This window comes from Manis pentadactyla, chromosome 3 (assembly GCF_030020395.1).
Source record: "Manis pentadactyla isolate mManPen7 chromosome 3, mManPen7.hap1, whole genome shotgun sequence".
Taxonomy (NCBI): domain Eukaryota; kingdom Metazoa; phylum Chordata; class Mammalia; order Pholidota; family Manidae; genus Manis; species Manis pentadactyla.
The window spans coordinates 41,133,813-41,148,116 of NC_080021.1; the positions used below are offsets into that span (position 1 = coordinate 41,133,813).

Here is a 14,304-nt window from a genome sequence, read left to right on the forward strand (position 1 = left end):
AAAGTTATATATGTAGTCTTAACAGATTTTTTGGTATAGTTAAACACTTCAATAAGCACTTCATTATCCCTGCATTCAATCCAGAAAAGGGGGAAGGTAGACTTTGACTTACAGTTTCACTTCTATTTATATTCTCTTCAAAATCTTTAACACCCATAATTCCTTTAAGGCATATGGCTCTGCAACCTACAAAACCAATCTGGCAATCAAAGAAAGGCTCTCCCATCATAAGGGCCTATAAGAGGAAAGGAAACATTACAACTAAGAACTTTAATTTCATTTAAAAAGTTATATGTTTTCCTTATAGCATATCTAAATTAGATGAAACTTTTTTAGGATTATGGCTTTCCCAAATTTATTTTCCTTGGATCATAAACCCTGTTAAAGTAAGAAACATTTTATCTGTCTATGTATCCTCAAACCTTTGTATCCTCAATGACTGGTACTTCATAAACATTAATCCACACATACATATGACCACACACAAGTTAAATTAAAGAATTAAACTGCGTATTACAAAGTAAAATCTTTGTTAAAGGAATAATTTCAATCAACACTACTGACCACTTAAACAGAAATATGAAATTACGCATTTTTTAAACATACCACTTATGATAAAAACCTCTGTTTATTAAATATTAACTTTAAGGACCACTCAAAAGATTTTAAAAACATACATTCAGTGTTGCAATATTACCTCAACTGTAGTTCCTTCCTGTTCCCAACACAATGCTTCTTTAGATTTTACTTTTTGAGGGCTGTAATAACTACTCTCAGCTTGCATTTCAGTGAGCTAAGAAACAATATAAGAATAAAAAGTCAATCATATTAAGATTAAATGGGAATAACTATATCATAGATAAGTTTTCACAAATGCCTAAGGTGCCTAACTGGTTTTCTTGGTTTCACTGGAGATGGCTGGTAATTACAGGTATGCTTTGGTTATGTAACTATACTCCTATTATGTTAATGTGTGTGCGCAATTTAAGTAGTAGCTTAAAACCTATACATGCTGAAGTTACTCTACAAGAAGATATGTCAAAGAAATAATCAATCTTCCCATGTTTTCTTCCGCCTGCTACTTCTATAGCTTTTCTTCTTCCTTCCTAATTACAACCCTTAAATAGAATTCGTGCCTCATATCAAATTTACCGAGTGTCATAATTCTTCCAAGTGGTAAAGATACCTCAAGACAAATGCTGGGCATAGAAGCTACAGGGCATAAATATGCAAAGAAATAAAAAGCTAACCATTTCAAACAATAAGGCTTCTCTCTCACTTACCAACTTTACATTTCCCTGTATGGCCCCGGAAGATGACTGGTTAGCCAGAGACGGATAAGATTCCTCAAGGGAGGAACAACCTAAGACAGGCACAGTTGCAAGGGGGTCATCAGGTGAGAAATTGGGGATCAACAGAGGTGAGGCTTAGAACCTCACCCCCCTGTTCTGAGAGAAATCTTCTGCATACGTGGATGTTTTATTGCCCTTGTCTAGCTTGGATTAACACATAGTCTACAGGCACACACCTGATCATCTACATTTGCTCTCTTACAACACTAAACTATGTTTTCTACCTTTATCTTGTATCTACCTACCACTTCAGCATTTTATTAAAAATAATAATAATAAAGAGAGAAATGTGGTATCCACATATAAATCAAGTATAAAAACCAAATGAGTATTCATATTTGAACTGACTGTTTATAGTTCATAATGCATGAGCAAAACCGAAAGTTTCTGTGATGACTGCCCTTGTACTGTTCACTATGTAACTTATTCATTATGTAAGAATTTGTTCTCCATGTAAGAACTTGTTTGTTATGCCTCAGAAGATTGGAGACTGACGAAAATTAGGCTTGGGATGGATTAATGATTGTGCATTGAGCATTGACTCCCCTATACAGAATTTTATTGTCGTTAACAATCATTTGATCAATAAATATGAGAGATGCCCTCACAAAAAAAAAAAAAGGACAGACTTCCAATGGTAAAATAAATAAGTAACCGGGATGTAATGTATAGCATAAGGAATATAGTCAAGATATTGTAACAGCTTGGTAGGGTGATAGCTGGAACCTAGAATTATGTATATAAATGTTTTATCACTGTGTTGTACACTTGAAACTAATGTAATGTAATACTGTGCGTCAACTACCCTTCAATAAAAATAATTATCTAAAAATAAATAAATAAATAAATTTTTAAAAAAAAGATTAAATGGGAATAAACTGTCATTATTATGATGGTTTGATGGAAACAAGACCAACTTTAAGATTCTGAAAATTTCATTATTAAGCAGGAAAACAGGTGCAGCAAAAAGAGCTGTAACAAATTATCCATGGTATAAAGGTTGAATACACCAATCTAAACTCATACAGAGAATTTAAATGCCATCTTATCTTTAACTCCTTTCTCTTAACTACATTGCTTAAAAAGATGAAAGCAACGTAGCTATAATGGCTCATATAGTCTGCCAAAAATTTGCATATATTTTAACCTCAATTCATATTATATATTCAGTCACTTCTAAGATTTCTCCCCATTTGTAATCAGGAAGAAAGCTGTGAAAAAAACAAAAACAGATTCAACAGAACCTAGTTCTGTGAGGGAAGTAGATTCATGGGTGTCTACTTTCAAAGTATGTGTCTCATAGTATGTCTCATAAATTCACTCAATCAGGCAAATACTGAATACATGCTAGATAACAAGTACTAATCTAGATGCTGATCAAAAAAAAGATTCTTAACTCCCCTGAAGCTTACAGCATACTATATGTATCCAAAATTAGATAATTAATTTTAAAGGGTACTTTTCTAAATGCAGTGTGGTATCCTGGTTTGAATCATGTTACCCAAAAAGACATTATGAAATTCAATTGAAGTCAGGAATTTAACAGTAAAGCATCAATGCTGGTTTCCTCGTTTTCACAACTGTATTGTGACAGCATAAGACATTAACAACAGGGAAAACTGGAGAAGAGTATATCTGAACTCTCTTACTATCTCTGCCATTTTTTTTAAACCTAAAACTGTTCTAAGTAGAGATTTTTTAAAAAAGATATTCTGTCCATGTTTGCTAATGTTTCAGCAACCCTCATTCTTATGAAATACATATTTTCATACTTCAATGCAAAATCAAGTATCAAATCTTTTTTTAAAAATCTGTATTTAAGTTAAGTCAAATAAAATTTATTAAACTGAAGAGTTTATTTTAAGCATGGTAACCATATTTATATTGAAAATCAATTATTTTCATTTTTTATAACAAAATGTTTTATATAAGCCCTTATTTATTGGATACTTTGGGAACTGCTATACACAAGGTGGCTATTTTAAAGTACAATTCTATAATCTAAAAAAGTGAAGCTGAATATTTTAAACCTGATCACCCTTCAGCTGTGTACAATTATTGTAGAGAAAAGCAATTAATTGATTAAAAGGACTCAAGCATTACAAGAACAATTTTCAACATGATTTTTTAAATGCTACATTTAATTTGACATGATTTTTGTTGGATTGATATCAACTGTTTCAGAATGCTAATGTAGAACATGACCTTATTCTCTGACAAAAATATGAACCACAAATTAATTCCATACATTCAAATCCAATCTGAACAATGAATACTAATGTTTTCCATCTAAATATCAAAATATTTCCCTTATAAATCTTAGACATCTCGAATTTTTTTAAAGATATATTAAACAATGACAAACACTGCCCCAAAAGCCTAAAAAGTTTTATATATAAATGCCTATTCTGACCCAGTTTAATGCACTTCTTTTCATCAATGGATAAAAATGTACCAAAATAATTTCAAATTTAAAAGTAAATATGCAAATATCACCAGAAAAGGTACTCCTTTCTAGCAATCTTTAACTTTCCCCACAAACTTAAAAATAATTTCATTTAGATTATCTAAAACCGGCAATGTATCTGAAAGCAGTTGGTAATATAGCTTTTCTTTTTTTTTTAAATTAAGATATCACTGATATACAATCTTATGAAGCTTTCACGTGGAAAACAATGTGGTTACTACAATTACCCGCATTATCGAGTGCCCCCCCCATGCCCCACTGCAGTCACTGTCCATCAGTGTAGTAAGATGTGGCTTTTTGTTTTTAAAGATTTTATTGTTTTATAATTTTTAATTTTGCAGACTGACCCATAGTCATTTAATAAATCAAGTTTTGTCATGAAAAAAAATACTGAATGATTTCAACTAAAAAAATCTGTAAAGATTATCTACTTTTAAATACTTTTCATCTATCATCTGCTGTAGTTAGAAATTGTATAGCTTTACTACTGACTGAAAAATTAATTTCAAGTAGTCAAACAATCCAAAATAAATTAAAATACCATACAGGAGAAACTTGACTTTTTTTTCCCTGCTATATTTCCAGTATCTAACAAGTTGCCTAAACTAGTACCTTTAATACCACTTCACAGGTGGGACACATGAGTTCATCTCCTTCAGAAAAATGCCTCCCTGAAAAAAAATAAACCTACAAAGACAAATAAAACTGAAGAAATAAATTCTAAAAGAGGATCCAAAAATTTGGAAGATAGAAAGCAGATGAGAAGATAAGTAGACGGATGGATGATGGATGGGTGGATTAATTTAACAAATGTTTGTTTGTTGAATATGTACCAGGCAACTTCCAAAAGCTGGAGATAGAACAAGCCTTCTTAAAAATTACAATTTAATGAGTTTGGTGAACTTTCAGAAAACAAGATCCACAATTTTCTGAAAAGGCTATTATTCCTTTCTCCACTGATGGACATTTGGGTTGTCTATACTTTTTGGCCATTATAAATAGGACTTCTAGGAACATAATGTACATCTATTTGTTTGAGTACACTTCTCAATTCTCTTGAGTATATACATAGAAATAGAATTGCTGGGTCATATATGATAATTCTGTTAAACTTTTTGGTACACCAAACTATTTTCCTCAGTAACTGTACATTTTACATTCCCACCAGTCTTCCCATATTTGTTTTTAGTCCACTCTAAGTAAGATTACACTGGTGCCCAATCTCTGTTCTGGTCAAGAGAACTAACAATTTCCACATTGCCAAATTCAACCGTCCATTCTTACAACTCACTACCCCCTCCACTTAAAAGTATTTGTGGCATTTAGCTTCAAGACAGACACACTATTAGTTCTCTGGCTGCATCACTGATCATTTATTCTCAATTTCCCACCCTGTTTCTTCCTTGTCTTTCCAAACATTTAATATCACAGTGCCCCAGGGCTTGGTCCTTTGCTTTTTTCTAGCCACAGTGATTCTTAACTTAGTAAAACCCTGACTCTCAAATTTATACTAAGACCAAACTTCTAATCTGAACTCCAGATTCATTAATCCAACTGGATAGCTCGACCTGAATATACAGTGGGCAACTCAGACTTGCCCAAGACCAAACTCCTGATACTTACCTCAAATCTAATGCTCTCACAGTTGTTCTCATCTTAGAAAATCAGAGCTCAGATCTCCTAGTTGTTCTAATTTGGTCCTTTCTCATTTCTGTCTCACAAAATCTATCACGAAGTCCTGTCCTCTTGACCTTCAAAACACATCCAACTTCCAGTTCCTTTTCCCCACCTCCACTTGCTCCACCCTAGAACAACCAATCTTCGTCTCTTGCGTGACAACTGCAGTCTTCTGACAGCCTTTTATCTCCTTAAAATATATTCTCAACACAGCAATCAGAGTGATGCAGTTTAAAACGTAACTCAGATCATTCTAGCTACTGTGCTAAACATTGTTCAAAAACTTCCTATTTCAATCAGGATTAACAACAAAGTTGCTAAAATGTCTTACACGGTTTTACAATTTATGGACCTCTCTCAACTTCATTACCTCTCTGACCTGACTCTATCCTACTTCCAACATTAGCACATTTTTTTTATTGGTCCACTGTTCTTTCTGCTGTTCCTGGAACTTTTGAGGCTTTAACATTTGCTATTCCTAGGATGTTTGTCCCACATATCTATAAAGCTTCCTCTTTAACAGGTCTTTGCTTAAACTCCCTCTTCCCTCTAAGAACTTCTCCAATAACCCAATTTTAAACTGCATCATCTCCCTCCATGTAGTAGAAACATTCACTATTCCTCTTCCCTCTATTTTTTCTACATAACCCTTATCATTGGGTATACTATGTATCTTATTTGTTTATAGTAACAGTTTACACTTTAAGAAGCAGGTATATATATCTGATCTGTTCACTATGGAATCTCTAAAGACAAAACAGTGCCTGGCATATAGCTGGTATTTATATTTGTTGAATGAATTATAAACTATTCTGGAACATTACATGTGTGGTAATACTATTATAAAAAGCCAAGCAATAAAAAAAAAAATTAAGGTTGGGTTATATTTGAGGGGCAGAGAAGATAATATATGATCAAAGAAGAACACATAACGAGTGTCAAAGTACCAGTAATTTTATATTTCTTAAAAGGGTTTCACTTTATTATGTTTTAACATAAAAAGAGCTGTTATATAATTGCTTTAAGTATACATTTTCATGCATTTGCTAATGGAGGAAGTAGTTAAAGTGTATTACTGATGAAAAAGCATTAGATGAGGACCTAGAAAAGAAACTGGACCATCTTAAAGACTGACAGGTGAGGAAAAAGATAAATTATATATAAACAGCTGTTTAAAGAAATCTTGTAATGAAAGAGAGCACAAATAAGAAACTGTAGTTGGAGAAGTATATTAACCCATGGGAGATTTTTTTAATTGAATTTTTTATGGAAATATGAAGACATCTTTGTTACCAATTGAAAGACTAAGAAGGGAGAGAAAAATCTTCCATTAGGCTGATTTTAAAAAAGGAAAGTAGAGAAATCTTTAAGAAGATCAAAATTCAGAGATTGCAGATAAGGAGATATATGTTTATGAAGTAAGGATTGTTAGACACTATCTTACATCTACTGAGTGTAAAACAAACTTTAAGCTAGATCCTTATCAGAAATCCAAACTTCAGCATTAAACTTGAGGGAGACGTGGCTAGCAAGAAAAAGGAAACCTACTTTGAAAGTCACAGTTGCCTTTGTACAGTAAAATCCTATGGAAACAATAGGATCCTTCAAAGTCTGTGCTTTTTGCTGATGTGTGGTCAAGGCAGGATCATTCCCAAGGTAGTCTTCCTCACCATCTTCGTAACTCACAATTGCAGGCACAAATGACCAGGCCCATGATACCCAACCCTGTGGCTGCTCGTCCTCTTGCTGTAAATATAGCTCTTGGCCTTTATACTGAGCAGGATACTGCATATCTATTCTTGTTTCATCTTCGGCACCTATCAATCAAAATAAAGTCATCTTAAATAAATCAAGAGGATTTAACTAAGAGAAAACTTATAGAAAAGTGTTTCTCCCACATCCTTCTTTCTACATATAAAGTATGAATAAATCATATATTGGTTACTATTATTTGAAACCAATAAACTAACATCACCACTTCCGAGTTTCTACATGTTGTACTGTACCTACCTCTTTTCAGAGTCCACATTATGTGGAGAGTACTGTATCACAATTTCAAGTACACTTGATAAATACAAAGAATAAATTCCTTCTTTAGTGTTTCACTCATTAATTTAAAAACAACAAAAACTTACCTCCCAAAAATAAGGCTAAAAGTGTTGAAAACTGGCTTTTCTCAGAAACATAATCATCAGAAAGATCCAAGAGAAGCTCTTGATTTCCTAACACACCCAGTATACAAAGAGAATGGCAAGTGCTCCCAGGCAAAATGTATTCCCCAGAAAATGAATTATCCCTAAGGATGAAGTAAAACCTATAATGAAATTATTCTTATATGTAGTTAAGAAAAACAGTGTTGGTGATTCTTACTAGTGGGTAACAGAAATTAGTTTCTTCCCTATTCTACACATGAAAAAATTACAGCAAAGAACTTTTCCTTGATTAGAAACTGGAAGATTAAGGATTTAAATTCTAACCACTCTAACTTATTCCATCTTTGTAAAGATATATGCCATCAAAGTCCCTTAATATTATTCTAACAATACAAACAAAAGAGGTATATCATGGAATTAAAAATATATATATTTAAAAGAAAAATATTAATGGTATAAACACTCTCCAGCAGATTCAAGCATATCTAACATTCAGGGATAAATCAATAATATACATACTCTGTTAAATATCCACATTCAGTTCCACTTAAAGGTTATCTGGCTAGAAAAACTTCCTAACTTCCTTAATCCTTATGACAGGAGACTCTTGGAACATCCTACACATAAAGGTTATCACACATGGCCATTTATCCTCTTTCAGTTGGGAAGGAAAATACTTGGTAAGTAGTAACTAGAGTGCCTGAAATATAGTGGCAAGAGACCTTAGCCATTTTACTTCAAAATGAATTATGAAAGTTATAAACCCAGAAAATGTTTTGCATAATCTTTCTATCTTGCTATTTAACCATAAACATTATGTAACTTTCTAATCGGGAATAAGTAAAGCCTGTTAACCACTGTACCTAGTGAGATATCAAAATGGTCATCATCACTGAATATCATCTTGGTTATAAAACAGAGTCAGGTAACCTCAACCCTGTGACAGGTTAGACCCACAGAGCTGGATTCTGGACCATTCTTGCCTAAACCATTAAAACAAAAGGAGTATCCATTGCTTGATCTTTTGAAACAAAAGGAAGAACCACTAAGAGAGTCACTATAATTTATATTTACTATTAAAATTAAAAGGAATTTTTATAAAAGATGCTTTTAAGTTTTCAAATCTTTGCTGACTGCTTTGTATAATAAAAAATTAGGGCTGGAAAAGAAAAGAGCATCTCCCCATCACCTTGATCTCAGGTCAGATTTTTCTAAAACACTCTTTTCCTTTGGAACAGTGCACCTTAACGTGGGCCATCTGACAAAATTCAGGAGCTCCATGAATTTCAGTGGGAAATATATATTAAGTATTTAACTAAAATGAAGCACTCTTCTAATTATGAACCTAGGTAAGAAATCACAGTTATATCAGCAGTACCCTCAATGCTAAAACCATAGAAATCACAGATATATCAGTTGTGAAGCTAACTCAAAATGTCATTTATACACATTACTAGCTTAAAACTATGATAGCTATTAGACTTCCTACTATGTTTGGTTATTTAATGTTAACATAGAAGCACACAGAAAAACACAAAGAAGATAAAGTATATGAAATAATGATTTTCAGACACTGGGTATCAGGCAGTCAAAGGCCAGTGAGAAATAGGAAATAAGAGAAATGAGCCCTCAGATTGCCCCAGCTACCTGCCAGAAAATCCATGGCCAAAGAAGAGGGAATCCAAGCAGAACTCATTTAAGGAAGTCTCCTTAGATGAGAAGACAAAGGAGTGAGTCCACAGAGACTAAAGTGGCTAAAGTTTACAAGGCAGAGTACAAACAAGAAAGACCTGCTCAAAAAGAGGTCCAGAGATCTTCAGAGGGTCCCATTCCAGTCCTCAGTTGAGTATAATCAGTTTCACGTAAGGAAACGACAGAAGCTATGAAAAGAACACCCAGAATGAAGCAAAGAAAACAATCCCCAAGACTTAATACAGAATTGGGAATAGTTTGTGTTCCCTTCAGCAAGAAAGAAAAACCTTTAATTCACAAAGTATCAGGCAAAGTACTCAAAAGTATAATCATCTAGGTACTGAAACAAAACTGGGTGTAAGCTACTGGCTGCTCTGATCCCATCTAAAAAAACCTTTAAAGCAACAGAAGTGAATTAAATTGTTTCCAAGTAACTGAACTGTTACTTAAAAATACAAAAATATTCACCACCCAACAAGACAAAAATCACAGTATCTGGCACCCAATTAAAAATATCAGACATGCAAAGAAACAGGAAATACAGATGACCTATGAACAACACAAGTTTGAATTGTGCTGGTCCACTTTCATGCAGTTTTTCTCAATAAATACAATGGAAAAGTATTTGGAGATTTCCAACAATTTGGAAAGTGTTTTATTTTCTTTAGGTTACCTTACTGTAATAATACACTATGTAACATATATAACATATGAACTATGTGTTCACTGTTTATGTGATATGTAATCAGCCTTCCGACTGTCAAGGGTAGGCTTTATTAGTATTTTAAGTTTTTGAGGAGTTAAAGAGTTATACATGGATTTTCAACTGTGTGGGGCGTCAGTTCCCCAACTCCCATGCTCTCCAAGGATCATCTATATAACATACAATGAGGAAAAAAGTCAGTCAGAAAAAGACCTAGGAATGACACAATTCACAGTATTAGTAAACAAGGATATTAAAACAGCTATATAAGTAAAATACAAAATTCAAAAAAACCATAAACAAGATACAAAATATTTTTTTAAATACAAATTGAACTTCTATAGATGAAAACAGTATCTATAATGAAATATAAATGAAATGGGAATATAGATTACATACAGAAGATGAGAGAACTTGAACAGAAATAGAAACAACAAAAATGAAACACAGAAAATAGAAGGAAAAATGAAGAAAAAAAATGAACAGAGCATGAGAGAACTCTACTGAATTTCAAGCAGCCTAATGTCATGTAATTGAAGTCCCCAGAGAAGAGGGGAACTGAAAAAAACTTTGAAGAAATAATGCCAAAATTTTTCTATGTGTGTGTGTGTGTCTGTGTGTGTGTATGTATGTATATATATATATATATATATATATATGAAAACTATAAAACCTCAGACCTTAAAACATTAATGTATTCCAAGCACAAGTAACATGAAGAAATAACAGTAAGGTATATGAAGATGCTTAAAATCTTCTAAAGAGAAATTCACAGGCTTTACCACAGTACCAAGGGAATTCACACCACACATGATAAAAGGATATTAAGGATAACTGCTTTGAACAAATCAAAAAAGAATTTAGACAACTCTAGAAGCAAATAATGGAGTTGTTTTATCCCTTTTTTGAACTTACAAGAAAAACCTAGTCACCTTCTTAGACAACAGAACATAACAGTTATTACAGCAAATTTGAAATTTACATTTTATCAAGATTTAAACTCTGCTCAAGAGACACTGATTAAAAATGAATTAGGAAAGCTCCCTGACTTCAAGTTCTACTACAAAGCCACAGTAATCAAGACAATTTGGTACAGGCACAAGAATAGACCCACAGACCAATGGAACAGACTACAGAGCCCAGACATAAACCCAAGCATATATGGTTAATTAATATATGATTAAGGAGCCATGGATATACAATGGGCAAATGACAGCCTCTTCAACAGCTAGTGTTGGCAAAACTGGACAGCTACATGCAAGAGAATGAAACTGGATTATTGTCTAACCCCATAAACAAAAGTAAACTCAAAATTGATCAAATACCTGAATATAAGTCATGAAACCATAAAACTCTTAGAAGAAAATATAGGCAAAAATCTCCTCATGAGCAACTTTTTCCTCAACGCATCTCCTCAGGCAAGGGAAACAAAATAAAAAAAAAAAAAACAAATGGGACTATATCCTGCTAAAAAGTTTCACCAGCAAAGGACACCATCAGCAGAACAAAAAGGCATCCAACAGTATGGGAGAATACATTCATAAATGACATATCTTACAAGGGGTTAACATCCAAAATATATAAAGAACTCACATGCCTTAACACCCAAAAAACAAATAACCCTATTAAAAAATGGGTGGAGGATATGAACAGACAATTCTTCAAAGAAAAAATTCAGATGGCCGATAGGCACATGAAAAGATGCTCCACATTGCTAATTATCAGGGAAATACAAATTAAAACCACAGCAAGGTATCACCTCACACCAGTTAGGATGGCCAACATACAAAAGACAAGAAACATTCTGGCGAGGATGCAGAGAAAGGGGAACCCTCCTACACTGCTGGTGGGAATGTAAATTAGTTCAACCATTGTGGAAAGCAATATGGAGGTTTCTCAAAAAACTAAAAATACAAATACCATTTGACCCAGGAATTCCACTCCTAGGAATTTACCCTAAGAATACAGGATCCCAGATTCAAAAAGACATATGCACCCTATGTTTATTGCAGCACTATTTACAATAGCCAAGAAATGGAAGCAACCTAAGTGTCCATCAATAGATGAATGGATAAAGAAGAAGTGGTACATTTACACAGTGGAATACTATTCAGCCATAAGAAGAAAACAAATCTTACCATTTGTAACAACATGCACCGAGCTAGAGGATATTATGCTCAGTGAAGTTAGTCAGGCAGAGAAAGACAAGTACCAAATGATTTCCCTCATTTGTGGAGTATAACAATGAAGCAAAACTGAAGGAACAAAATAGCAGCAGACTTACAGACTCCAAGAAAGGACTAGCGGTTACGAAAGGGAAGGGGTGTGGGAGGGCAGGTGGGGAGGGAGGGAGAAGGGGATTGTGGTGTATCATGATTGGTGCACATGGTGTGGGGGGGGGTCACGGGGAAGACAGTGTAGCTCAGAGAAGACAAATAGGGACTCTGTGACATCTTATTACACTGATGGACAGTGACTGCAATAGGGTATGGGGAGGGACTTGATAATAAGGGTAAATATAAGAACCACATTTTTTTTCCTGTGAAACCTTCATAAGAGTGTATGTCAATGATGCCTAAATTTAAAAAAATGAATTAGGAAAGTAGAAGACCAGCAAAAAAATATTCCCAAAATATATATATGACAAAGGACTTCAATTCAGAATAAAGAATTACAAATCAGTAATAAAACATAAAAAAGGTTTAAAAAAAGACAAATATTTAACATACTCTTCAAAAAGGTATCAGTGTCAATAACCACATGAAAAAGTTCAAAATAATTGCTTATCAGGGGAATGCAAATTAAAACTACAAGGAGATACAACAACAGATCCATCAGAATGTCAAACTTAAAAAAGAAAAAACTGGTAACACCCAATGTTGACAAGGATATGGAGAAATTAGAACTCTCATATAATGCTGATGGGAACAAAATGGCACACCACTTCTGAAAAAAGTGGGTAAGAGAAACTAAACATGCAATTCTACTCTTTGCTTTTCACCCAAGAAAAAGAATAGCACATGTCCACAAGAAACCTGTAGAAAAATATCCAGGATACCTTTATTTATAATAGCCAAAATGGGAAACTGCTGAGGCATCCATCAACAGGAGAATGCTAAGTAAACTCTGGTACAATCATATGGTATATTCATACAATGAATAAATGTGTGACAGCATGGGGTATAAGGGAAATCCCTGTATTTACCCTTCAATGTTGCTTTGAACCTAAAACTGCTCTAAAAAAACAGTCTCAAACACAAGTTAAAAAAATTATAAGTAAAAAACAGCATTTTCTTAATGTGGATTATTACACTATTGAAAGAATACTTTCACAAGAGTACATACTGCATATGAGTTCATTTATATGAAATTCTAGAACCAGCAAAACAAATCAATGCATTTTTGAAATTCAAAACCGTTTTCTGCAGAGTAGGGATGGAGGGTGGGAATGACTGGAGAGGGGCATGAGAAAACATTCTGAGACGTAATGATCTATATCTTGATGAGTGTTTTGTATTACATAGGTGCACACATTTCTCAAAACGTGGATAGTAAAAATGTATGACATTTCACATTGTAAATATAACCTTCAAAAACACAACAAAAAAAACATTAATAAACATAAGCTCCGGGACTCGCTGGTGCCATGCATCCACACAGCTTGCTGCCACCAAGCTCCTGGATGCCCTGAAGTCACCCAACTCCCCACCTAGTGACCTGCGTCAGAGCCCAACCTGCCCACCCCATTGGCCCAGCAGAACCACCATGACAGCAAGGCAGGCAGAGGGTGGCCCCAAACACAAGGATCCCAGCAGAAGTCACTGCTCTTATCACAAAGGGTCTGCTGAGGCAAAATGCCACCAAAGGTGAGGGAGACAGACCACTGCCAGCAGACACACTGAAAGGTGACCCCACCCACTGCCTACCAACAGAAACTGGGGCTCTACCACAAAGGAGAACCAGATACTGAACACTAAGAAGTTATGAGTTTCTGATCACCACAGGATGCCTTCTTCATAAAAACCATTACTGTCTACACAAGGAAGCAGAGCAGATACATCCAACAAGAAGGAAGAAACACAGAACCCCTGACTAAATGAGAAGACAAAGAAGTATGTTCCAAACAAAACTACAAGATGAGACACCAAAAAGACAGCTAAATGAAACAAAGATTACCAATCTTCTTGGTAAGGATTTCAAAGTAAAAGTCATAAATATGCTCACTGATCTGCAGAAAAGTTTTGAAGATCTCAGGGAGGA

At 34.1% G+C, this 14,304-nt stretch overlaps 1 protein-coding gene across 11 annotated transcripts in view; it reads right to left on the bottom strand.

The window, feature by feature from the left end:
- The window catches only part of VPS13B (vacuolar protein sorting 13 homolog B), an 876,251-nt gene that overhangs the window by 760,550 nt on the left and 101,397 nt on the right, over positions 1 to 14,304 (bottom strand). For all 11 annotated transcript variants that reach the window (XR_005022793.2, XR_008996232.1, XR_008996233.1 and 8 more), the window contains exons 8-10: positions 7,045 to 7,313; positions 698 to 793; positions 113 to 235 (exon numbers count right to left, since the gene is read on the bottom strand). Coding sequence is in view for 8 of the 11 variants with exons in the window: in XM_036876002.2 (XP_036731897.2) it covers positions 113 to 235; positions 698 to 793; positions 7,045 to 7,313 (488 nt within the window). In the remaining 3 variants the exon portion in view is untranslated. The remainder of the gene's footprint in view (positions 1 to 112; positions 236 to 697; positions 794 to 7,044; positions 7,314 to 14,304) is intronic.